General features: G+C 53.7%; 1 protein-coding gene and 1 long non-coding RNA gene across 3 annotated transcripts in view; one reads left to right on the top strand and one right to left on the bottom strand.

Moving 5' to 3' along the window:
- Positions 1–24,226, bottom strand: part of WSCD1 (WSC domain containing 1) — a 43,378-nt gene extending 19,152 nt beyond the window's left edge. The window contains exons 1-5 of one of the 2 annotated variants that reach the window (XM_040243683.1): positions 24,180–24,226; positions 12,118–12,820; positions 5,485–5,599; positions 4,955–5,139; positions 3,116–3,237 (exon numbers count right to left, since the gene is read on the bottom strand). In XM_040243683.1, the coding sequence (XP_040099617.1) occupies positions 3,116–3,237; positions 4,955–5,139; positions 5,485–5,599; positions 12,118–12,544 (849 nt within the window). In that variant the 5' untranslated portion in view covers positions 12,545–12,820; positions 24,180–24,226. Of the gene's footprint in view, positions 1–3,115; positions 3,238–4,954; positions 5,140–5,484; positions 5,600–12,117; positions 12,821–23,688; positions 23,770–24,179 lie in introns of those variants that run through there. The other variant, XM_040243685.1, reaches the window with a different exon arrangement.
- Positions 7,710–9,227, top strand: LOC120866140. The gene is made up of 2 exons (XR_005721598.1): positions 7,710–8,000; positions 9,006–9,227. It is a non-coding gene; the product is annotated as an uncharacterized LOC120866140 (long non-coding RNA).
- Positions 24,227–26,391: the final 2,165 nt, after the last annotated feature.

Raw genomic sequence — 26,391 nt, 5'->3', positions numbered from 1 at the left:
CATCTGAAGAAAGGCTGGAAATAGGCGTTGAAGAGTTTAAAAGCTTCGAATTCTGTGTCTGGGCCCCTCATGGGCTGCCCCAGGGAGGTGCCTCCATACACTGGGGCATCCACCTGGGATGTGGCTTTGAAACCATCCTCCCCAACAGCAGAGTCTCAGGGGTGCCTTGCTTCTCTCTCACACAGGGCTGGGGTGGGGAGGGATGCATAAAATGAACACAGCTTTTGACCAGGGCAGTACAGCAAAGTTTACTCACAGAACAAGGACCTAGCCCCTCTTAGGAATTGTATCTGGCAGATCCATCACCAACACAGAACTACCCCCCCCCATAAGGATAGTCATTGCAACCTTGTTTGTAAAAGCAAAAGATTGGAAACAACCTAAATGCTTAACAGTGGGGTGTTTGTTAAATAAATTATAGGACATCCATGTATTGGCATAAAAGAGTGAGGAAGTGCTTCCTGTGCCAATTTGGAGCAATCTGTAAGACACAGGGAAGGAGAGTGGGGCAGGGTAGTACGTATGGCTCGTCACCATCTGTGGGGTTTGTAACTCCATCCTGACTCTATAAAGGAACAACTGCCTGAATATTCATAGAATTTCTCTGAGAGTGGAAGGGAGAAGTTAGGCCCATCACCTGCATCCAAGGAAGGACAGAGTGGATGACACAGAGGGGTGAGAGGAAGACTTTCTCCTGGACACCCTTGGGTGTCCTTTCACTGTGATCCACGCGAGCATCTTATCTATGAAAAATAATTTAAAGCACCAAAGACGCACAGCTGTGAGGCTGCCAGCTCCCTTCCTCTTGTTTCTTTTCCTGTCTCCTCCTCAACAGCCCACCCACCTGTCCCCTTCCTCCATCGATGTCACACTGAGAGGCAGCAGCATGAAAAGCATGGGACATGGGGTCAAGAGTGGGATGTAGGGGGACTTCCCTGTGGTCCAGCGGTTAAGAATTCGCCTGCCAATGCAGGAGACATGAGTCCAGGAAGATCCCACACGCCATGGAGCAACTGAACCCGTGTGCCCAACCACTGAGCCTGCACGCCTAGAGCCTGTGCTCTGCAAGAAGAGAAGCCACCACAATGAGAAGGCCTCGAACCACCGTGAAGAGTAGCCCCGGTTCATCACAACTAGGGAAAGCCTGCACACAGCAGTGAAGACCCAGTGCAGCCAAAGAGAAATAAATAAATTAAATTATATATATATGAGAAGGAAATGGCAAACCACTCTCATATCCTTGCCTGGAAAATCCCATGGACCGAGGAGCCTATGGGGGACGGGGTGGTGCTGCAGTCCATGGGGTTGCAAAGTCGGGCATGACTGAGCGACTAACAGACAGACAGATAAGAGTAGGATATAAAGCCGGTCCCTCCATGCTTGTGTATGAGAACTCTCACTCCTGCAAACCTGCGCTGGCTCTGCAGCAAGCAGGGGTCAGAGGACCCCCCCGCCTGCCTTCACAGAGTGCTGGGAGGATCAGAGCTGACCAGCAGGGGGAAGGCTGCAACCCAGCGCCCAGCACACAGAAGATGCCTGTGCATCTGCTGACCCAGGAGGCCAGCAGATCTGGACCAGTCGAGTTCCTCTGATTACAGTGGGGGTCTCTCCAGGGAGCTGCTCTGAACTACAGGTGCGAAGGGAGCCCAGAGTGGGAGGTTTGCTTCCCTGCTGTGCGAGCAGGTGTTCTTGCCACCTCTGCTGGCTCTGGCCCTACCAGCGGGAGAGGGGGAGAAGGGGGCCCCAGTCCAGGCATCTGTGAATCAACAAAATGGTCTTCTCGGATCCCAGTATTGTGTCTCATGAGCCCTGACACCAAGACACCCTTGGCAGTGGCTTTGGAAATGCTGGAGATGGAAGAGAGCCACTTCAAAGGCTGCGCTTATGCAAGAGGAAAGGCTTTGTCTCACCCCATCTCCAAGGGAAGCATCTCAAGGGGATTGGGAGCACAGAGCAGAGGGAAGGCGGCTCCTGGTGAGTAGGGGCCCGTGGAGGGCATGTCTTTGTGTCCAGCTCCACGTGCTTTCACTGAAGTCCACTCCCTGCACCCTTCAAAGCACCAGAAGGCTACAGAACTAGGCAGAGTTCAAATCCTGGCTCTCCCCCTTCCTGGCTGTGTGACTTCAGGCAGAATGCTTAAGCTGTCTGTTTCCTCACCTGCAAGATGGAATTACTCAGAATACCTGTCCCATTCAGTGGTCAAGAGGATTAAATGGGTTAACCCATGTGAAGTTGGAACAGAAACTGGCATGGGAAAAATGATGAATACTGGTTAGGACTGTTGACAACCATCGTCATCCCCATCACAGCCAGGACCCGCCTATCTCCTAGTCCCACTCGATTACACTGCCACGTGTTACAGTCCCATCAGAGCCAGTGGACCCCAGTATTTGGAGCAGCCCCAAGTCCTAGCCTGCTGCCATTCAGGGCCATTTCCAGGGCCATAGCATCTGGCCCAGTCTGGAGATCTCAGGTCTCCAGCCTCAGATCTCAAAGCTCTTTGGGCAGCCTGCAAGTCTCACCAGCCCTGCTTCACACCCCACCCCAATCATGCCATGTGCAAACCCTGTCTGGCCTTGATCGATGTCTCCCGCCCCAGAGCCGACAGGCAGAGCAGGCACATGGCCTTTGGTACCCAGACCAGCACTTGCACAGAGTCACACTCCATGCCTCAGTCCTGGCTGAGGGACCAAAGGGACGTGAGCGACTACAGCCCCTGAAGTCAGATTCTTGGCCCAACACTGTCAGTGCCCATAACAGAAAATCCATCAGCACTCCCCAAGTCCCAAGCCAGCATCTTCCGGCTTCCAAACCAAGTCAGTTTAACATCTGACACTTGTGCCAAGAGCTCACATCGGGAAAGGCACGATCCTTTCGGTTTTACAACCTTCACTGACAGTCCCCCACCCAGGCTTGGATCTCAGCATCAGCAGGCTCCCTGCTGGCGTCCTCAGCAACTCTGCTGCAAAGCCTGCCTCCCTCCCTCCTCAGCTCCCACCCGGGCTCCATGGAGGACAGAGAGCTGCAGTCCCCCACGGGCACCTGCCCCTCCCTGAGACCACCACTCTGGCTGGATGGTTAAAGGACAGAGCTGTGAAGTCATAATTCCTCTTACTTTCTGGGAGCAGAATCCGGAGCACGTCTCCACGGTCACATTGGCTTGTACCAGGGAGTCGGGGAAGGCATGCGTGATGTTCTCTGGCAGTCGGAAGCAGCCCCGGTACGTGACGGTCCTCCCTGCAGGGAAAGAAACAGGGATCTGGTGAGAAGCAGAGCCTGCCCTTCTTGGGGCCTGACCCGGGGGAAATGGCAGCTTCAGATCCTGAAATAGGTGGAATTACACTTAGGAGAAGCAGATTCCAAATCAGAGACGGTAAACTGCCCAGACAGGCTGTGGTCAAGCCAGGCTCCTGGGAGAAACCAGATCCCAGAACCTTGCTCACCAGGGTCACTGACAAGGGACCACTTGGCTGAAGCTGCTGAACTCATGACTTGCAACTCCCGCCAGCCCTCGGGGGACAGTGTCCATCCTTCCTCCTCCCCTCCTTTCTTCCCCCTTTCTCTTTCTCCTTTCCTTCCACAAATCTGATTTTTTTTTTTCCTTTTCACCATGCTGTGTAGCATGTGGGATCCTAGTTCCCCGATTAGGGATTGAACCCATGCTCCACTGTGAGTACCTCCCTGCACCCTGGGGGGAGGCGGCATCTGGGTCACCCTTTTGCACCCCACACCCAGTCCTGACCCTGACATACAGCAGGTGCCCTATACATGCTGAGAGGTAAGGATGCGGCATGAGCTGTGAGAAGTTAGTGATCTAAGATGCTGCTGGCAGAGCCTCAGCTGCCTCTAGACTTCAGGTGTGGCACAGGCGGTCACTCCCATTCCACACCCTTCTGCCCTGCTCTGCAGGTGAGAGCCCCAGGCCACTTAGGGCAGGAGGGCACCTCCAAGATGGAGCCACAGATGACCTACTCTGCACCTTCCTCTGATCCCAACCTGAAGCTCAGTTCAAACAGACGCATTTTTCTGTCTCTGGCAGGAGTTTGTTTTAATCTAAAATTTCACTGATGTACATACTTCAGTGAAATTGAATCCAACTTCACAAAGAAGTTTCAATCCAGGTCCCTATGCTGGTGGACTCAAAACCTCCTTTTCTGTCCTCCATGGACACTAAAACCTAAGCCGTGTGGCCGCCAAGACCAGCAGCTTCCCCCATGAAGACCCGGTGCTGCAGAGCATCGTCGACTGTCTTCATCTCACTCCCGTGATTCCTAGTTCCCACTGGAGCCAGGGATTTCCTTCCTTTCTTGATAGTTCAGCTTTGCATTTACAACAACACTTGTTCAGTTCTACCCAGCACTTCATGGACTTCCCTGATGGCTCAGTTGGTAAAGAATCCACCTGCAATGTGGGAGACCTGGGTTCGATCCCTGGATTGGAAAGCTCCCCTGGAGAAGGGAAAGGCTACCCATTCCAGTGTTCTAGTCTGGAGAATTCCAGGGACTGTATAGTCCATGGGGTCGCAAAGAGTCAGACATGACAGAGCGACTTTCACTTTCACCAGCACTTCAGGGTGTTGTAGAGCTAGGAAACATCCCTACTATCTGGTCTGTCCCCGGTAATCAAAGTCTGCCTCTGCCCTTGACAAAATAGACTGGAACCCAAAGACGGGAGGCCACGCAGCACGTCTAAGAAACACCTAGGCCAAGGCTCTGGGCCTCCTGATCGGTTTTTCTCTCCTGCAGAGGACAAGGAAAGATGTGATTTGGTCATGAACTCAAGCGATCTTTGGCAAACCCTAACACCTCGCCCCCTGCCACAGGCCTGTCCAGGGAAGGTGGTAGGGAAGGCAGAGCACAGTTTCCGTCCTACAGAATTTAGATGAAGGGCTGTGGACGCAGAGGTGGCAGAGAGCAGGGGCAGACAGAGCTCAGGGAGAGGCTGGCGCACTCACGCTTCCTGGAGCCGGGCTGCAGCTCCTCCACGCGGTACACGGAGAGCCGGCCCACACCTCCACACACGGAGCTCTTCTCCCCTTTGCACTCGTGGTTACACTCCTCCGGCCCAACGCTCATCGCTGGGAGTCGGTTCCCACAGTAGCACTCAGCCCCGGCCTCCAAGCCAGCGTAGATGTAGGACCTGCAGGCAGAACGGGGCCTGGGGTGAGTCCCAAGCCTGGCCTGGGGCCCTGAGGTCTGGATCTAGGAATGGCCACTGGGTCTGGGGCCAGGATAAGGGTGAGTCCTGGAATCTCAGGACAGGAACCCTGGGTCTCCTGACACTGAGCCCAGAGCTCTTCCCACAGTCCCCTGCCGTCTCGTCAGTAAACCTTCTTTGTTTTGGACAACTGCATCTGATCGGTCAAGCTCTAATCGCACTCCAACAGCCAAATGGCAGCAGAAGCACCACCTCAGGGACACCACTCCCACTCTCTGGGATTGCCTCTATTTCCAGTGGAGCTGACCATTAGGGCCCCCCACTTACCGCTCAGCACATGCGTCCTGGCAGTGGGAGACGGTCATCTTTCTCAAGTCAAAAAACACAGCCCCCTTCAGAGTCCGCTCCTGGCCGTCATCACTGAAGCATCCCACATAGGTGCCTGCAGGGGATGAGGGAGAACCACAGCAGAGACTCAGACACCCTGGAGAGCGGGAGGGTACTAACTCCTGAACCCACCCTTGGCATTGCCCTTCCTGGATATGACACTTCTCAGAGAAGCCCAGGGAACAAGGTTGTGGTCCAACCTTCCCCACAGTGCTTCTGGACACTTCCAACTTGTTCCCTTCCCGCCCTCTTTCTTAGTTAATGGCCAACAGTCCTGTAGACACCCTGCCAGGAGCCTGGCATCAGCCAGAACACACCTGGTTTAATGAAGTCTTTATTAATTAAGACTCCACCAGCCCTCACCTGGTTTAATTAAGTCTGGCTGGTTTAATTGCTTCACCTGGACCCCTCTCCTTTTCACCCCTACCCTTCCTAGGCCGGGAGAGGCCTGTCTGCCCCCATGAATGAACTGATAGGCAGACTCTTGCCTCCTTGTGATCCAGAAGGAAGAAGTGAGATACGCAAAGTCTGATCTTAGCTAATATAGAGATTTTGCAAACAGGGAGAGCTAGTCCAAGAGAGAAAAAAAAAAATCTGCTGGGACATCCCTTGTGGTCCAGGGGTTAAGACTTCGCCTTCCAATGCAGGGGAGCTAAGATCCCACACGTTACGTGGCCAATAAATAAATAAATAAATAAACCGAAGCAATATTGTTAATAAATTCAACCAAGGCTGTAGAAATGGTTCACATCAAAAAAAGAAAAAGAAAGAAAAGAAAATATCAGCCCTCGCAGGAGGGCAGTAGCCCCCATCACTGGAGGTGTATAAGCGGCATCTATTAACATGTAAGAGGGCTGTTCTGTGTGGGAATCCTTAGGACCACAGGACCCTGAGCCCTCAGCAGGTCAGGGATCTCCAGCACATACCCTGGGAGGGGACGATGTTGAGGGGCAAGACTCCACAAAGCAGTGACCCAACGGTGCACGTCAGTGGGAAATAGTCCTGCCCTGCCACACGCCAACAGGGAGCTGCCTCCCAGAAATGCACAGCGAAGCCTGCGGAACCTGAACGCTACCAAGTGCATTCGGTGTGTAAATGTCACACGCACCACAGCGCATTGAAGGAACTATGCATTAGGGATTTGCAAACACGCCATCACACCATCCGAGCTGTGAATGCACACCCACAGAGTTGCGCCCAGATCTGGATGGGGCACCCATGATGAAGATGCTGCCCGTCTCCGGGGAAACATTGGCACTGAGCTCCGGGATGTCTCAAGTGGCGTCTGAGCAGCACACTGTAGCCTCTGGAAGTTGGGCGTTTCTGGGAAGCATTGTGCCCAAGGCCTCCCCACAGCCAGCCAGCTCCCAAACAGCTTTGCGGGGAGGAGTGACCATCTCGTCCACCAGTCCTGGAGCTCCCGGATCAGGCGAGACTGGTGCTGATTACTCCTGCCAAGAAGCTGGCCCAAAACAGAAGCTCAGGGCCACCAGCTGAGTGGTTTGAAGGAGTGAGTCTGCCAGCCCACATTCCTGAGGACGTGAATCAGGCAGTGACTTTCCTGGGTATGAACAGCATGCTTAAATCCGTCTCTGGCGTTGACTAAATCATTTCAACATTCTGTGCCTCAGTTTCCTCAACTGTCAAATGGATAAATGCCGCCCTCCCCCTCCCCTTGCTCATTTCTCCCGCCCACGTCTGATCATGTCCCTGCTCCTTCCTGCACATCCACTCTTTGCTTTCTACTCATCCTTGACGGTATGGCTTACAGCCCTGATGACTGTAGTCTTCTGCAGCCTCTCCTTTCCCTGCACTGTCATACTGAGCGTCTGAAAAGCTTGCTGTCACCCAAATCCTGATCATTAACTGTTGTTAAAAATTGTGTACACCTGTGTGTCTCGTCTTTGTACCATGAGCTAAGGCTCGTTGAGGGCAGGGACCACAACTTCCCCTTAGCTGGTGACTTGCTGCCAAGGTCAGACATGATGCCAATAGTGGGTCAGAGCTCCTAAAACCCACACTGACATCCTGTGAGGGTGCAAGAGGGAAAGCAGGGAGCCCAAATGCAGTGGCTGGTCCTACTGGCTATACCAATGTGCAATTCCCAGCGCCCCTGGTTAAAAAAGGAAGGGGAAGATGGCCAAGATGGTAGGAAACAGGACTCTATCACGCCAGAAATGGTTGAAGATCCAGAAACCTCAGATTAGAGAACACTGGGCTGCAGCGAAAGCACAGACCTTCAGTGTCTGCACAGGGTCTTGCTCCCTTCCAGGCTATGACCCTCTTGAGGCTGCCTTCACCGGGATGCCCGCCAGCACACACATGGCCACACCCAGCGTCCATCCATGGATACAAGCTCCACTCTTCTACTCGGGGCTCCAGACATCCAGGCCCTGCAAGCTTCTCTCTCTTCATATAAATCTCAGGACTACCGAGACCAGAAAGCTTTCACCCAGGTCAGCGAGAATCAATCGTTCTCCTTAGCCTGCCTACTTAGTAAAAGAAAACTAATATTTGAGAGATTTCTGACATGTGGTGCTCAGCAAAGAAGAAATTCTATTACAGCTTTCAAGTAAACATCCAAAACACAAGCACAGGGGTTGTTAAACATTTATCACCACTGATGGGAAATTAACCAGAAGGTTCTGGTCACCAAGAGGTGACTGGGCTCAAGACCCCTGGAGGCTGAGATTGGCACATACACATTTGTGGGGCGGGGCATGGGGGTGGGGTGGGAAGAAATCTCTCTCAGGAATGGGCTGCCTTAGATACAAATCCAGGCTCTGCTCTATCTGGCTGTGTGACCTAGCATGTGCAGCCTCTACTTCCCCATCTGTAAAATGCACACATGGTCCCACGGAATTCATGGGGTGGTTGTGAAAATTCCACGAGATAACATGGAAAGTTATCTAATGCAGGCGTGGCATGTAGTGTGAGCTCAGAGGTGATTGTTACTGTTGTAATGTGTCATTATTAATAATAAACACTTTTAGATTACTTCCCCAAAATGCAAACCCTTCATCATTAAAATGGTGATAGCACTGCTGACATCATAAGGCTGTTTGAAGATTAAATTAAATGAGGTAACAGATGTCCATCTAGGCAGAACAATGGTTGGCACACAACAGATGCTCGGATAAGCGACAGCTATTATTATTCTCATCCTACACTGTAACCTGGGGCCGGGTGTGCCGATGGCTCCGTAAATATTAGCAGAGCACATTAATAAAAGAGAAAGAAAGGGTTTCGAGCAGTCAGGGTTGGGTTCTTCAAAAACAAGGAGAGGCTAGCCAGCTCCCAGCTGGCTGGTGGGTGGAACTGACCAGTCTGGAGGAACACCCACGCCCGGCTGGCCCCGTCTCTGTTTGTAGCAAGACCCAGATACCTCCCCCCATTCGTGAGGAGGAGGTGAGCCTTTTTTCCTGGAAAAATAATGAATGGCTTTTCTAACTCCCTGACAGAGGCGAGAATGTGTAGAAAGAAAGGACTTCCCAGGGATGCACTGGGACACATTCTGAGGCGGATTTATTACTTTCGGCTGAAACGGAGGCGATGCATTATTGTCTGCGACTCTGCATCTGTTCATTTGCACATCAAAATGGACATGCCGTGAGGCTATTAACGATGGCTTCGGAGATATTGGAATGTCTTTGGAAATTACTATCAATAAAAAACAAACTGGCTATGGAGAAGTTACTATTTTTCCCCTAGTAAACTTACTGACATTTTATTCCATTATGGATGTTGTCCAAGGTATAATGAAATGCTCAGTGATTGATGGGGCCTCCTGCGGCTTCCAAGGCTTGCCGGATCCCCTTACAGGAGGATGGCGGGCTGCCCGGGGCCACGAAGAGACGCCCTCTTTGTCTGCAGCTCCAGCAGCTGTCCCGAGGGCGGGCCTCCACCAGGGAGGCCAGCCTGGCTATGCAGGGCCCCACAGAGCCCCAAGAGAGGAAGGGGGCTCCCAGAGGGTTCTAGGGCCAGTGCCCGCCTCTCCCCACTTTCTCTGAAGATCTTTAACTGTGTGACACCACTGCCTCTCCCAGGGCGAATATTGAATCACTGATGAGAGGCATGGACTGGTCTGAATTGTCACCATTCAACACCAGAGCCTGACTGTTCCTGCTGAACTAGGCATTAACCCTTCCGTGGCCAGGTTTGGGGGTCACCAGGGAGGATCAATCAGAGTGCAGAAGGTACTCAGAGACTCAGGGCAGAAACCCTGGTGTATAATAGGTGACGGTCTGTCCTGTTTGGATCTCAACACCATCTCTTCAGCTTTTACTACAGCCTCTCCCATCGCCTCTTTAAAAGATGACTTGAAGAGTGTTTGCTGGTTCTCCTGGATGTAGATATTCTACACACAGGGCTGTAACCAGATCACCCCGAGTCCTCCTGTCTTCTGGCCAGTCACCCTGAAGCCGGGTTACTAAGAATTTGTCACTTCTGTGTAACGAGCCTCAAGCCTTTTGCACATGCCTCTCTTATGCCTCAGTCATGCTAGGTGGTAATCATTTAGCTGCAAATCTGATTCCACCACCAGAGACGGAGCTCCTCAAGTGTAAAGTGAATAGCACACATGGAGACTCACGTGTGCCAAGTGTGGACTGAGAAAAATAAAAAAAGGAATTGTGGCTAATCTGCCAAGGTCATAGAGTCAGTAACTGGCAATACCAAGAGACAAATCCAGGTCTGTTTTCAAAATCTATGCTCTTTCCATGCCTTCTTTTTAAGAAATCCATGGTGACTTTGGTCAGTCCTTTATACTTTAGTATAAATGAGCTACACTGGCATCACCCTGATAGAGACTCGGCTTCTTGATGTGTTGGGAGGAGTTTATGGAAATTATAACTACACGAAATGAGCTACAGAAGTGGTTCCTTAATTCTCCCTCATTCTTACGTGAAAGCCTTGCTGAGGAATCCCACCCAAGAGCTATGACCTAGAGGATTTCAGATGAAACTTCCTTCTATGGAAGTTTCTTCTATGGAAGGCTTAGTTCTGCAGTCTTCGTTGTATCGGGCCACCATCTTCTTCTATATCCTGCCACTGAGGATTCTAAGCTTCAACCATACTTCTTAAACTCAGAGAGCAGTTTTCCTGCAATTCATGGTACAGGATCAAATAAGGTGGTGGCAGAGATGCTGAGACACTGACTGAGATCAGTCACCACCCATCAGTGGCTCTGACACTCCCTGGGTGCGCACTTCACACAGCTCAGTTTCGAGGCCCTGCGCAGTCTGGATAACTCAGTGTTAAGAGCTCCGAGCTGGAGCCAGGCTGACCCCATGATGGAGTCCCAGTGGCGGGATTCCAGCAGTTCTGGTCAGTGCCCTGCCTGTCCCCCAGGCCTGGCTGTCTCCAGGCTGCACCCTCAGATGCAGGCTCTACCCTCACTCCAAGTCCCTATCTGCTCCATAACATACCCTGTACTGGCCACCTTCACCCCCGTCTCACTTCCCGCTCCCTACCAGGGTTCCTGGGGTCAGACCCAAAGCAGACCACATCCATGTGAATCCTAGTTTCCGGGTTTGCTTCCAAGGAACGAAAACTAAGAGAATGATCTTGGAGAATTTACTTAACAATTTCCATGCCTCTTCACCGGCAAAACTGAGCTATAACAATAGTGCGTGCATGCAAAGTCGCTTCAGTCGTGTCCGACTCTTTGTGACCCTATGGCCCATACCCTGCCAGGCTCCTCTGTCCATGGGATTCTTCAAGCAAGAATACTGGAGTGGATTGCCATGGCCTCCTCCAGGGGATCTTCCCAACCCAGGGATTAAACCTGTGTCTCTTACATCTCCTGCACTGGCAGGTAGCTTCTCTACTACTACTAGCAACCACCTGGGAGGCTCCATAACAATAATAATAGCACCTGTAAATACAACACTTACAGGTGTGTGGTCACTGCTGCACGAGTGAGTTACTGTTATTAAATAATAATAATTCCTGACTGCCAGTGCATACAATAGGCCCCCTAGTCCAGTGGTCCTCAGCCTCAGGGCACATGCAAACCACCTGGAGACCACACTGCTCCAGACTGCAGCCCTTGCCCCAGAGGTCGAGATTTGGGGAGTCTGAGAGAACCTGAGAACCTGCATTTGCAACAAACTCCTGGGTGGTGCTGGGGTTGCCAGCATGGGATCCCACTTACTGAACTGCTGCTCTACATTATCACATTTAATCCTCACCACAACCCTGGGGCAGGAATCTCGACCTCCATTTTCAAGGGACACGGAGAAATCAAGAGACGTGGTCACCCAATAAGTTTGGGGAATGAGCCAGGATTTAAGCTCAGGTCTGTCTCAGCTCTAAGATGCTTACACATCTCAACCCCCAGCCACATGCAGTCCAGCTAGGGAGTGAGCAAAACTCCCAAGGGCTTCCCCTCCCAGGCCCCTCCTGTCTATGGTGGGGCTGGGGGAAGCAGGATATGGGAAGGCCACGGGCCCTCAGTTCCCAATTCTCAGGCTGCAGCCAGGGCCAGGGAGAGGGGACACCAGTCTGTGCCCCCAAATGGGGCTCCCAGGAAGAGCTCCCATATGTGTAAGGGGACCCAGGCTAAGCACCTACCTCGGCTGCTGGTGGCTGGCTGGGGTGCCTCGGGGCTCAGTGCGGGAGGCCCCGGGGGGTCCCCCATGAAGTGGTGGAACCAGCGACGCCGCAGTTGGCGCAGCTCCGAGTTGCGGCTGCGGAGCCAGCGGGGGCCGGGCCGGGGCCGGGCCAGGGGGCCCCGCAGCACGTCCACGCCGAGCAGCAGCTCCGGGCTGACCCGGCCGTCGTGCATGGCTCGGCTGTCCAGTAGGCCCACGCCCAGTGCCACGGCGGCCACAGGCAGGGCCTGCAGCGGGCCAGGGGCCCGGGGGCCAGGCGGGAGGCCCACGCGGGCCCGCTGCAGCAGCAGCAGGCTGCCGGTCATCAGGTAGGCAGCCGTGAGGAAGAAGAGTAGGAACTGCGTCCGGCGGAGAAACTTCTGGAGTCGGAAGAAAGGTTTGGCCATGCCCCTGGGTGGCAGGGCTCCCAGCTGGAGCCCGGGGATGGCTCCTAGCACCCAGGCCGGAAGGAGGCCGGAGCCTCCGGAGGTGTCATCCCCGCATGCTGGCACCGGCCTGTTCTCTCCTGGGGTTACTGTTTCTCCTGCCCCGTTTCCAACAGGTGCTCAGATAGCACCATCACTGAGCCCCAGCCCCGGGCCCTGCAGCTGTAGCTTCTGCCCAAGTGTCAGGAAGTTGGCCATCCCTGGGTTCTAGCGACCTTCATGTCCTGGCTCCGAAACCTGGAAAAGAGAAAGGGCACTTAGAGGGAATAGGAGGGTCCACCTCTCCCACTGCCCTAGGGTCAGGAGCCCCACGCCTCTGTGCTGTCTGCCAAAGGGGCTGGCTATGCTGCAGAAGTGAGGGACAGAGAGCCTGGTTCCAACCCCAGCTCTGCCACTGGATGACTATGTGACAGCAGGTGGGCTATTTCACCTCATGGGGCCTCAGTCTCCTCATCTGTAAAATGGAACTAACGCTCTACCCTGGAGCAGTAGGACAATCCACTAATGATAACAGGAAGGAGGAAAAACAGCAGCAGTGACCTTGTATGAATCCTTAAACTATGTGCCAGGCTCTGAGCTAGACGCTTTATGTATCATCTCATTTAATCCTCACCCCAACCTAGAGAGAGAGATACATACAGCATTTCCCCCATTTTACAGATGAGGAAACTGTGGCAAAGGGAGACAAAGTAAATTTCCCAGTCACACAACTGGGGAGAAGATGAGCCAAGGGTTGGAACAGCCTGAATTCAGAGCCTGGACTGTAAACCCCCATGTGGTCCAGCCTGTAATGAACCCCACTACCTAATGTGCACTCAGGCCAGTGCATGAGTATACAGCAGGTGCTCAATGCATGTGTGTACTGGGGTTGCAAACTGTCTTTTGGAAATGCTTCTGCAGAGGTGGGTTGGTTTTAACCCAGGAGAGGGCACAGAGGAGGGAGTGGGCTTGCATAGTCTTCCCTGCTTCCTGAAGGGAGGACACCAGAGCAGGAGAGCCTCTGGGGCCGTGCACCTGTCAGCAGAGGCTGGGCTCCTGGTGTAGGGAAGCGGGAAAGGCTCTCAGAGAAGCCTTCCCAGGGTGCCCCTCTGCTCCCCAGGACTCAGCTCTCACACTGGGCTTAGGTTTCCTTTGACGGCGCCTCTGAAGTGCACTGTCGGGGGTTGGCAAAGGGGCCCGCAGCTGCTGCGAGCTGGGCTGCTGGATAAGGACAGCCCGGAACACAAGGACAGGCTTGTCCCAGGGTGAAAGGCTCCGAGGAGCGTGACTAAGCCGCTGCCTGTAACTAACAAGGCCCGGGACCCCCGCCAGGACCCCGCGGCCCCTCAATGGCTGCTCTGTGCCCTGGGGACAGTGGCCGGGTGTGAGAGGAAAGACAACGTTTGGGCTCTTGTGGCCTGGCATTCCAGGGTCTGGGAGGGGGTGGTATCAGACCAGCATGACCCTTTCTGATTCAATGCCGAGAGCCACCAGGTTCTGATGCTTCTGGGGAGGGCAGGATCTGAGAATTAGGGGGGTCCAATGGGTCCTTTAGGCTGGGGCAGGGGTGGCAGGGTAGGGAGTCAGCAAATGAAGGTGGAATTAAATGCTGAGTCTGGGAGCCATTTCAAATGGGTCTCCAAAGCTTTTATTTTCTCTCTAAGCTGGTGTGTGCCAGGCCCACCCTGGCCAGCCTCGTCAGATTTGTATAACCACAGAGAAAATCCCAAGAAATCCGGACTGATCCCCCTGCCTCCAGCTTTGGCCCCTCCAATCTATCCTCTGTAAGGCTGCCAAGGTGATCCTCCTAACACGCAAATCTGATCACAGTGCTCCCCTGCTTAAAACCCCTTTCAATAGCTCCCTGTGGCTTTGGGATAAACTCCAAGCTCCTTAGCGTAACATACAAGGCCCCCTTCCTGATCCAGCCCAACCAGCTCGTCTCTTGCTGGGCCCTTCCCTTCTGCTTCCTCATGGTGTGCACATGTGTGTGTAAACACACACACACACTATGGTCCAGCAAAACAACCACAGCATGTCTGCCCTGGTACCTTTGCACATACTTCACTTGATGTCTTTTCCTCCCTCTTTGCCTGGTGAATCCCTCTGTATCTCCAAGACTCAGCCCAAGTGTCACTTCCTCCAAGAAGCTCTCCCTGACCACCACCCACTCACTGGTATAGATTTCTCTGTCTCCTCATGCTGACACTCATCCCAGCATTTGCCATCCTAGGATGATTTTAATTGTCCTTGTACTTGTCAACCATCTTTGCAGGACTGTGACTGACTCCAGGCTAGAGGTCATATGCTATGCACACATTTTGGTAACTCCAGCTCACAATATGAGTCCCAGCAAAATACATGCTCAGCCCTCTCTGTGTCTGAATACATTTTTTAAATGGATGAGAAGCTACACTGATAGGTGGATCCTGATATCAGAAACCTGCTTCTGTGGGGGTCTTGTTGTTCAGGCACTAAGTTGTGTCTGATTCTTTGCGACCCCATGGACTACAGCACTCCAGGCTTCCCTGTCCTTCACCATCTCCCAGTGTTTGCTCAAACTCATGTCCATTGAGTCGGTGATGCCATCCAACCATCTCATCCTGTTGCCCCCTTCTTCTCCTGCCCTCCATCTTTCCCAGCATCAGGGTCTTTTCCAATGTTGGCTCTTCTCATCAGGTGGCCAAAGTATTGGAGCTTTAGCACCAGCATCAGTCCTTCCAATGAATATTCAGGGTTGATTTCCTTCGGACTGACTGGTTTAATCTCTCTGCTGTTCAAGGGACTCTCAAGAGTCTCCTCCAGCACTACAGTGGGGGACCTTCAGTTCAGTTCAGTTCAGTCGCTCAGTCGTGTCCGACTCTTTGTGACCCCAGGAATCGCAGCACGCCAGGCCTCCCTGTCCATCACCAACTCCCGGTGTTCACTCAGACTCATGTGCATCGAGTTGGTGATGCCATCCAGCCATCTCATCCTCGGTCGTCCCCTTCTCCTCCTGCCCCCAATCCCTCCCAGCATCAGAATCTTCTCCAATGAGTCAACTCTTCGCATGAGGTGGCCAAACTACTGGAGTTTCAGCTTCAGCATCATTCCTTCCAAAGAAATCCCAGGGCTGATCTCCTTCAGAATGGACTGGTTAGATCTCCTTGCAGTCCAAGGGGCCCTCAAGAGTCTTCTCCAACACCACAGTTCAAAAGCATCAATTCTTCAGTGCTCAGCTTTCTTCACAGTCCAACTCTCACATCCATACACGACCACAGGAAAAACCATAGCCTTGACTAGACGGACCTTAGCTGGCAAAGTAATGTCTCTGCTTTTGAATATGCTATCTAGGTTGGTCATAACTTTTCTTCCAAGGAGTAAGCGTCTTTTAATTTCATGGCTGCCGTCACCATCTGCAGTGATTTTGGAGCCCTCCCCAAATAAAGTCTGACACTGTTTCCACTGTTTCCCCATCTATTTCCCATGAAGTGATGGGACCGGATGCCATGATCTTCATTTTCTGAATGTTGAGCTTTAAGCCAACTTTTTCACTCTCCACTTTCACTTTCATCAAGAGGCTTTTTAGTTCCTCTTCACTTTCTGCCATAAAGGTGGTGTCATCTGCATATCTGAGTTTATTGATATTTCTCCCGGCAATCTTGATTCCAGCTTGTGCTTCTTCCAGTCCAGCGTTTCTCATGATGTACTCTGCCTATAAGTTAAATAAGCAGGATGACAATATACAGCATTGACGTACTCCTTTTTCTATTTTAAACCACCATCTTAGGGCAATGAAATCTCAAATTCCGCTTATCCAGAGCTGTGGGGGCCTCCCTAGATAGGTGGGAGACAAAGCAATACATGAGCACAAAGGACACAGCTTCGCCAGTTCAGGCCTTAGAGATACGTGGAAGTTAATACAGGTGCTGAGCTTTATATGTGATCTTTCCTGTGTTGTCATTTTAGGAAAAGGGGCTTCCAAATCTGCTTGCAAAAGGCTTCTGGTTACAAGATTGAGATTCTTTCAGTGAAAAATCCTATAAAACTAAAATAAAAGGGGAGTGTGGATCCCTGCTGTGGGAAGAAAGGTTCTGATGAGATGGAGCCAAAAGGTGGGCAATGGATCAACAGTTCAGAATTTTGAAGGCAAGATGCAGCCTGAATTTTATATACGTTTGTATAGAGGATCTGCGAACACGCTACAAAGGGTGCAGTGGGGTGAGGTATGGTCAGCGCTGATCGTTCCAGAATTGAGTGATCACACCTGGGTTCACCAAGGCACCTCCCCCCCACCAAGTTCTTTCTGGAGCCACCCCTTCCCACTGGGGCCCTCCCCTAGTCTGGGGAGGTGGACACTGGGCAAGGGGGCAGGGGACAGCTGCTTTCAGGCCAGAGCTCCATGACCCCTGCTTCTGATAAGACAGGCTGCCACTCTGAACTTTTCACATTGCAAAGCTGATTCCTAGCCCAGAATACCTGCCGCTGCCTGGATGGGGGTGGGGAGTGGGGCCATGTAAACCCACAGTATTAGCAACCTGTCCCCTGGCCCAGGCTTCTGCTCTGCAATCATCCCCCACTCTCTGCCACACTCACCTCTCCCCCAGGACACAGACAACATCTGATTTATCATCACATCCCCAGATCCTAGCACGCAGCCTGCAGTGCCTGTAAATGTCTGTTGAGTGACTGTATGGGAAAAAGCCTGGAGGGTGGGGGGAGGGGTGCTGAGTCAAGCCCAGCACCTGCACAAGGACTCAGAGCCAAGCCACAAGGCAGCTGAAGAACAGAAGCAGCCAACCCCTGGGGAGGGGGTTATATCTAGCCACTACCTGTCAGCTGTGCCCACTGCACCCCAAAGCCAGGAGGCCCTCCATGAGAGCAAATCCACCTTGAGCAAGTCACCGAATGGATGGCACCTCAGGCTTCCCATCTGTGAAATGGGGGTTAATCAGCATTGTCATAGAACTGAATGAGAGAGGAAACCTCTTACCTACAGCCAGTGGCAAAGGAAGCAAACTTGGAAACTCCTTGGAGGAGAGGCCTGCAGCAGTGAGCTGTGGGGGACATCAGCCACCTTCACCTCCAGTTAGCCTCCAACTCCCTGGAGTGGGACCCATTCTTACCTGCAGCTCCCTCCATGCTAAGATAGGTGTTAGCGAACTGCCTGCTATTTCTTTCTTTTTGAATATTTATTTATTGCCACACCAAGAGGCGCGTAGGGTCTTAGCTCACCACTGAGGTGGAAGTGTGGAGTCTTAACCACTGGACTGCCAGAGAAGCCCATGCTTGCTTTTTCAATGCTGAAGAATCTGCCTGCAATGCAGGAGACCTGGGTTTGATCTCTGAGTCGGGAAGATCCCCTGGAGAAGGAAATGGCAACCCACTCCAGTATTCTTGCCTGGAGAATCCCATGAACAGAGGAGCCTGGCATCACAGTCCATGGGATTGCAAAGAATCAGACACAACTGAGCGATTAACACTTCCATCCCTCTTCTTTTGCAGCATTTAGTAATTAGGCTACATGGGGTTGTGTGTTTCACCTGTACCATCTCATTTACTCCATATCTCCCATCGAGGGGGATAACCTGATCACTCCCATGTAAGAGCCTGGGTCTCTAAAGCTCAGTTCGTCAAGGCCAGACAAACCAGGGCCAGGATTCAGACCCCAGCTCCCTGCTCCCAAAACCCACCCTGTGTCCACTCAGCTGCCTGCCTCTCTCCCCACCCCAGCTTCAAAGGAGGCAAGATGAAATCCTGAAAGGGGGTTGGTATGCCTCCATCAGACCTCTTTGAAAACATGCCAGGATGAAGCTCCCAGGCATGGTGCCACACACAGAGCACCCCCCCCAGCCAGACCTCCCCAACGCTGCCATGTGGTGACAGCCCCAGCCTCCTGACCCCTCCCCTCCTCTGCAGGTCTGGGCCATTTTCCCCCAAGGCATGCTTCCCATGTGACACCTCCCATCTGGGAACCATGCAAAGTGCTTCAAAGAATGATGGGGGGGCAGGGGACCCCCACCCCTGCCTGAGACTCCAGGCTTCTCAGGAGGGAAGGGGCACCAAGGAGGCACAGAGCCTCAGGCTGGACAAGGTGGACACCAGATGCCCTGCCTGGGGGTCTGCCAGAGGCCCAAAAGCCACCCCAGAGGAGACCAGGGCCCAGGGGAGGGAGACCTTCAGCTTCTTCCAAGGAATGAGAAGAGAACATTGGGACAGGGAGGCTTCGGGGGGGTTCTCTGGGAGGGAGCAGGAGCCTAGCACAGGTGGGGACACAGACAACTTGAGCTGTTACTTTGTTGTCATCTGGACCCCAGGTGGCAGCCATAGCTCCGTTTGAAGCGGGGCGGGGGGCGTTGGGCAGATGGCACCAGGCTGAGATTTCCGCAGGATTGAACAAAGGAGCAGTGGTGACAGCCAGGAGAGGAGAGAAGGCAGCCACTGGGGCCTGAGGGCTGGAGAAAGAGCTCAGAGAGGGCCCAGGCCCGACCAGTAGCCACTGGGGTTCATGCACGTGGCTCTAGCACCCCCCCCCCCCGCCCCCACCAGAGAGGACAGTCAGGGAAGGAGAGAGCACCAGGAGCCTTGGGAACACCACGGCCACTGCTGTGTGGCCAGTGACCATCTGCGGATCCAGAGCCGTGCGCTCTTGGCTGGCTGAGCCCCCCACACACAAGAGACAGGGACCCATGTGTGGCTGCCGCAGACAAGGAGATGGGCATTCATGGTCCAGCAGCTCAGAGCCCCAGCTTCCATGATTGGTAGGAGGGTGCCTCAGCCTCTAAACTTCAGCAAAGCCCCACTGAGAGTCTCCAGCTGGGCTCGGCGCTGTGAATTAGCACCCCTCCCCGTTTCTTCCCTCCCTCAACCCCTGCCACTGCCCTGCCCAGGCTCAATGCCTGTCATCCGGACACTGTCCCCCTCTCCCAGAGGCTGCCCTCTCCCAGCAGCCTCACAAAGAGATCTTTCTGACACCAAGAAAGAGCAAAGCTCCAGGCTGCAATGGCTCTCCAGGACTCAGATGACCAAGTTCAAGCCCCTCAGCCTGGTACTCGCTGGCCCTTCCTGGGTCGGTCTCCCAGCAAACTCCTTTCAGTATTCCTTCCAGAACTTGACACCCCACTGGCCAGCATGTGATGCTTCAAGCCCCCTTACACATACTCTTCTGTCAGCCAGGAATGGGCGCTCTGTCTTGTGGCTCAGAAATGCTTTGCGGCTACCAGCCTCAGCTCCAATGCCACCTCCTCCATGAAGCCTTCCTGATCCCCAGAGCAGAGATGCTCTCAGAGCTCAATGGGGAGGCTGGATGCTCAGGTGATGTGTCCTGCCTTGAGTCCCAGGTACACTGTCCACTTCTTCTCCCAGCCTATGGGACCCTCATAGACACAGGCGGTGCCTGTGGGGTACAGGGCAGACCCCAGAAATCTGTGCCCATGGGTCACCCTCCCTCCAGTGCTCAGGGCCACACTGCCCTCACCTCCAGGTCCCAAGGCTCTGGGTCTTGGAGGCTCAGAAAGAGAACAAAGGACCCACTAAACTGAGATCTGCTGGGCCCTGGGATGGGACAAGGTTTGGGAAATGGGAATGCAGTGGGGTCCCTGCCTTTGAAGAGGCAAATCTTTTGATCTTCTGAACTTCAGAACTTAAGGGAAACGTTCCAGATTAAGAAGTGGTGCTTAAAAGGTATAAAGCATAACACTAAGGTCAAAACTCCAGTCAAAGCAAAGCAGGTAGTGGGAGGGGGGATTCTTCCAGTAAACTCAGTGCTCTGGATTGGGAAGACCCTCTGGAGAAGGGAAGGTTCAGACAAAAAAGACTAAATCCGTATGTACCACATTAGAGACTGCAAGACTGCTTTCACACACTCTCAAGTGTGCTGAAAGAATCAACAGATCATCAAATGAATGAGTGATCTTCCCATAAACTTGTGAAGTCAAAATCATTACCATCTCCATCATGGACAAGCAATATCTGAGACAGAGAGAGAGGCCCAATTAACTTGACCAAAGACAAACAGTTATTGCTAGACTGAACTCAAGTTTTCAGATTCCAGGTTTGTGATATCATCTACCATATCACGTGGCCTTCCTTCATCCATTCAACTCCACCCATTCCTCCAGACACTCAGCTAGAGGCCAGGGCTGCAAAGAAAGAACACCTCCATGGCGGGTAGCATCTCCCCTTTTTAGTTGATTGGTCTGGAGCCCAACCCACTCTTGCAAGAGCCAATTACAGGCTCTTTTAGGCTATCTCTGGGCCACCTCTTTGGTAGAACCCTATTTTGTTCCTGTGCTTGGATGTTTCTTCCACTGAGTGGCAAACTCTTGAGGGTTGTCCAGACCTCACTGAGTGATTTGGATAAATATGGGCAAGTGGGTGGAGCATCCAGCCAAAGTTAGCCTCGCCCTCCTCTGGCTCTGTGCCTGAAGTCACTGGGATGGGGGACTTATGCTGGGGGGACCACCTTGGACCCTCCCATCCTCAGCAGGACAGGAGGACCCTCCTGGCCCCCTCATGAGTTTTCAACAGTAAGACAGAGAATCGAAGTGGAGGAGGAAAGCTTTAATGGCTACCAAGAGGCTCGCAGTATTTGAAGCCGCATATGGTTAACCCAGCCCATTCTTCCAACCACTCTCACATCCACCCTAGGAAATACAGTTCCTGCCTAACTATGTTCTCCAAAAGAGCCACCCTTCGAACAACTTTCCAGGTGACATGTCAACATGTGTGTTGTGCTCAGTCGCATCCGACTCTTTGTGACCCCAAAGACTGCAGCCCACCAGGTTTTTCTGTCAATGAAATTTTCCAGGCAAGAATACTGGAGTGGTTTGCCATTTCCAACTCCAAGGGATCTTCCTGACCCAGGAATCCAATCCAGTGTCTCTAGTGTCTCCTGCACTGGCAGGCAGGTTCTTTACCACTCCACCACCTGATATGTCCACAGGCTGATTACTAAAGCCGAGAGAAGGAGAGATTTAAAACAGCAGAGTGAAAAGAAGCCCAGGGAGAAGATAGTCCAAGGCCACGTTCCAGCTCTCACTCTCCAGATGAGTGGGGCCTGCCTCCATCCCAGTTCTGCTCCTGCTGGTGGGTCTGATCATCACTCACATCCTATGGATAAAGGTCTAAACACTGAGCTGTATTTCTGCTTTGCAAATAAGATCATTTATAGACACAGAAGGCAATGGCACCCCACTCCAGTACTCTTGCCTGGAAAATCCCATGGATGGAGGAGCCTGGTATGCTACAGTCCATGGGGTCGCGAAGAGTCGGACACAACTGAGTGACTTCACTTTCACTTTTCACTTTCATGCATTGGAGAGGGAAATGGCAACCCACTCCAGTGCTCTTGCCTGGAGAATCCCAGGGATGGCGGAGCCTGGTGGGCTGCCGTCTATGGGGTTGCACAGTCAGACACGACTGAAGCAACTTAGCAGCAGCAGCAGCATAGACACAGAACAAACTACGGACACCAAGTTGGGAAGCGAGGTGAGATGAATTGGGAGATTGGGATGGACATACAGACATGACTGATACTACGTATACAACAGATAACTAACGAGAACCTACCATAGAGCTCAGGGAACTCTACTCAGTGCTCTGTGGTGACCAAAATGGAAAGGAACTCCAAAAAAGAGGGGAGATACATTTATAGCTGATTCACTTTGCTGTACAGCAGAACGAACACAATATTGTAAAGCAACCATACTCCAATAGAAACTGATTGAAAAATTAAAAAATAAACATGGAACTGCCCCAGAGTCCTTTGCCCTGGCCTCAGTGAAGCTCCAGATGGAGAATCCAGGGGACTGGCCTCGCCAGGGCTGACTGGGGTCTGAGCCGGATGGAAGCACAAGCAAGGTGTGTCTATAGAGAAACATACCTTCCCAAGAAGCACTGCTCAAACACAGTTCAGTCCTAGCCTGGAGGTTCTGGGCTGCCTGTTGAGGCAGACTCTACAGTGCTCCGAGGGCTCAGGCTTTAGCAGCCAACTGGTGGCCCACAATATCCACTTCTGCCTGACTAGGCAGACAGGAGGGAAAGAGCAGGGGGCCGGCCATCTGCTTCATCCAGGCGTCTCTTCACTTCCAGCCAGACACACAGGACACAGGACAGCACCCCACAGGGCTCCAAGTGGAATAAGGGAACCCCTCATCCCCAAATAAAGCATGCTTCCAGAGGAGCTGTGGAAATAGTCCTGCTGAAGACCAGAGGATGCAGTGGCAGGGGAGGGCCAGGGGGCTTCTCCACGAGGAAGATGAAGGCTGCCAGGCTAACCCCACCAGCCCAGCTGTCGGCCAAGCTTCCTTTAGCGAGTGTGCACAGGATATGAACACAACTGCTCTTCCCCCATGGAACCACTGGGCTCTGGGGGCAACCAATGGGCCCACCGAGGCATCATCTCCAAGGGATTTGTGAGGTCAGAGCTAAGTGTATGGGGAGGGTGGGGGCGGTGAGGGGAATACTGGAGAGAACCTCCCCCGACCTTGCCCTCTCTCCAGCACTTGCAACCGCCAGGTCGAGGTTGGGGCAGACATAGCGCAGCAAGCCAGCCCTCTGCTGCCTGTATTCCCCTCTCCACCAGCCCTCACTTCCTGTGCCTGAAAACCTAGGGGATCCAGAGGAGAAAAAGAAATAGTCACTCCCTCTCTCCATCTCCTGATCCCAACCATGGCGTTCCGACATGGGATAAGCCAAGCGCTCCATAAACTGAAGCCCGCCCTTCCAGCGAAAAGAAAGACGACAGAGTCTAATGTTGTTAGAAAAGTGCAGTGGAGTTCCGAGTCTGTCCATCTTGGGTGCTGCTGGGGACCAGGCGAGTGTGGGCAGCAGCGGGATCCCAGGGCAGGGCTGTGAGGCTGGAACCCTCACGTCCAGCCTTCCCAGTGCTCAGAAAAGGGTCAGAGGTCTCCCTCCCCGCCCCTGCCTCCTCACTGGGCGAGCTGGCACCGAGCAGGCATCATTCGTGGGCACAGATGCTCTGGGCAAACAGACACCCGGGAGGTTATCCGGAGCAGAGGACCCCCCGGAGGCTTCCCCTGAGAAACGAAACACCGCAATTAGCAGCCTCCAGTCATGAATCTCCGTCTACACTTAGGAAGATGCAAAAGCTCTACTTAGGGTAATTTTCCGGACAAAATACATACGTTTCGCCTTTGCCCATGCCTCCGTTCAAGTTCACCAAGAGACGGAGAAAAACCTCCGCTTACCGGAAACCTGGCGTGCTGGCAGAACGAAGGGAGCTGCCGCTAGGTAAACGTCTCCTCTTAGAAAAGGCAGTGCGCACCCCAAATCCTGTCCTCACCCCTTCCCGGGGCCCGGATCCAAGGCTCCATCCCGGAAAACGGACAGTCTCTGAGGGTTCCAAGGCGGGTACGCGGCTTGGGAAACTGCCTTGAGCACCCCCGCCCCATCCCGTTCGTCCGAAACCTCCCTCCACCCAAGCGCACACACTCCCGGGCGAAGCCGCCCCGGCCCCGCGAGAGGCACCCTCCGCCAGCGCGCCCCGAGCCGGAGCAGGTGCAGCCCCGCCGCGCTCCCGGCCGTGTCTACACAAACTTGTTGGCCCGCGGCTGGGGAAACCCTGCCCGCAGCCCGCGCAGGGGTCCCGGCTGGAGCACCCAGAGACTGCACTCACCCACGCGATCGCGGCCGGCTGGGGCGCCCGCTCCCCGCCTCCCTGGGGCGCTGAGCCCGCAGCCCCGCAGTGCCCGGAGCCTAGGCGCCCCCGGCGCCCGCACGCCCCCGGGTGGCCCGCGGCGAGGAGCGGCCCGATGCGCCCCGGGCATAGGGCGCCGCCGCCTGGCTCCCTGGGCTGCGGACGTCCGGGCTGAGCCGCGGCGGCAGAGCCAGCGGGCGCCGAGCGGGCAGCGGGGCGAGCGGGCGAGCGGGCGCCCGGCTCTGCACATGCTCACTCGCGCGGCCCAGGGACAGCGGCCGGCCGCCGCCGGGTCCTAGAGGCGACCGTCCTCCCGCCGCCCGTGGGAGGGGTCGCCCAGGTCCTGGGGACCAGCCCACCCGGCGCAGCCACACTCGCAGCTGGGAAGCAGAGTCTCAGGCACCCACTCCCATACACACACAAAGAGCCTCCCTTGCTGTAATACACACCAGGCTAATGCATTAGCGCTCACACCAACACATGTCTACACAGACACACTGAGCACGGCCACACAGAGGAACAGACTCCCACACTCGCCCAAACACACGGAACGACAGTGATGCCAACACACTGAGCCACTGTTTCACAGACACTCTGACACCCACACTCACACACACAACATACACAAACACAGGGCTCTGTCCTGGGACACTGACAGCCACCCAGCTTGTAGCGCTCTGATACCAACCCACAGAGGCAGACGGACAGACGTTGGATCACTGTCCCATGCAGAGCTAGACACTAACATTGACATCCTTATGCACACACACACACACACACACACACACTCTGAGACAGTCACCCACAGATCGCTACCCCACAGACAAATACACCGACACCATCTCCCATGCCCACACACTCAGGACTCTACCACCAACCGCTGCACTGCCCCACACAGACCTACAGTGCCAGACCCACTCCGAAGTGCAGTGGTCCACACACCGGAGTCCACTGACACACACACTGCTGTGTAGAGAGTCATACTGGCCATTGGCCCACAGACCCCCTGAGGTGGATAGGCACTGATACAGACACACAGGCATACAACCACACTGCTACACACCCATCCTCTTTTTAAAATAAGGACTGGATCCAACCTTTAGGATTCTCCCTCCACGCCCCACTCCTGCTCCTCAGAAGTCCCCAGGCCACCGTGCTTCCCCTGCCCTGCCAGGCACATCCTTGGCCCTTGTCTCACCTGGGGCTGGCTGCTGAGATGCTCCGAAGACTGGGGACCAGCAGAGGCTGCAGGAACAGGTGGCGCTGGCATGGCTCTAAGCGGGTCTTCCTGAAAGGGAGTCGCATGCCTCCGACTCCCACTAGGGGCAGCACTGTTTGGCAAGGCTGGGAGGAGCCGTTTTCAACAGGTGGAGGGCAGGCGGGGAGAGGATTAGCTTGGCGACCAGTCGGAGCCCGCTTTATGTAGGTCAGTCAAGTGGCACCCAGAGAGGAAAGGGAGGCGCTTAGGTTAGCCCAGCTAGTCAGGCCAAGTGCAGGAATTAGGAGAGTCAGCCACCCTCCCTGGGACGAAGGTGGGGAGTGCTGGGGCCCGGGAGGACCTGGAGGAGGGAACAGGAAGTGAGGGGTGATGCTTTCAGGAAAGCCCCCATACACGTCTCTTTGAAGTGTGAATGTGTGTGTTGCTATTATTGTTGCTGTTGTTAAGTCACTCAGTCTTGTCGGACTATTTGTGACCCCATGGACTGCAGCACACCAAGCTTCCCTATCCTTCGCTATTTCCCAGAGCTGGCTCAGTTCATGTCCATTGTTGCTATTATTACCAACAACAATAATCCACTGTACATTTTTTGCATTGCGTTTTGATTTTTGAAGCCCTCTCCAGGACAGCTACATCATTTGTGGGACCCAGTACAAAATGAAAATGTGGGCCTTTGTTCAGGAATGGGTAAGAACTTCAGGAAAGGAGAACAGATGCGTGAAACCCAGCGCAGAGCCCTTCTGAGTTCAGGCCCCATGCCCTGCACGGGTCTCATGCCGGTGGAGCTGGCCCTAACTATTTCATGCCCTTGGTGCCCCCTTAGAACTCAAAATAAGTGGTGCATGTCTTCACCATCTTCATCTGCAAATTAGAGAAAATGCACCCATTCTTGGGCTTTTGTGAGGATCAAAGGAAATGCTTGGTGAGCTTGTAGCACTGTCTGCCACCGGATACACACGTAATGCCTTTTAG

The sequence above is a fragment of the Oryx dammah genome, unplaced genomic scaffold (assembly GCF_014754425.2).
Source record: "Oryx dammah isolate SB20612 unplaced genomic scaffold, SCBI_Odam_1.1 HiC_scaffold_8, whole genome shotgun sequence".
Lineage (NCBI taxonomy): Eukaryota > Metazoa > Chordata > Mammalia > Artiodactyla > Bovidae > Oryx > Oryx dammah.
This window is presented reverse-complemented; position numbering and strand designations above follow the sequence as displayed.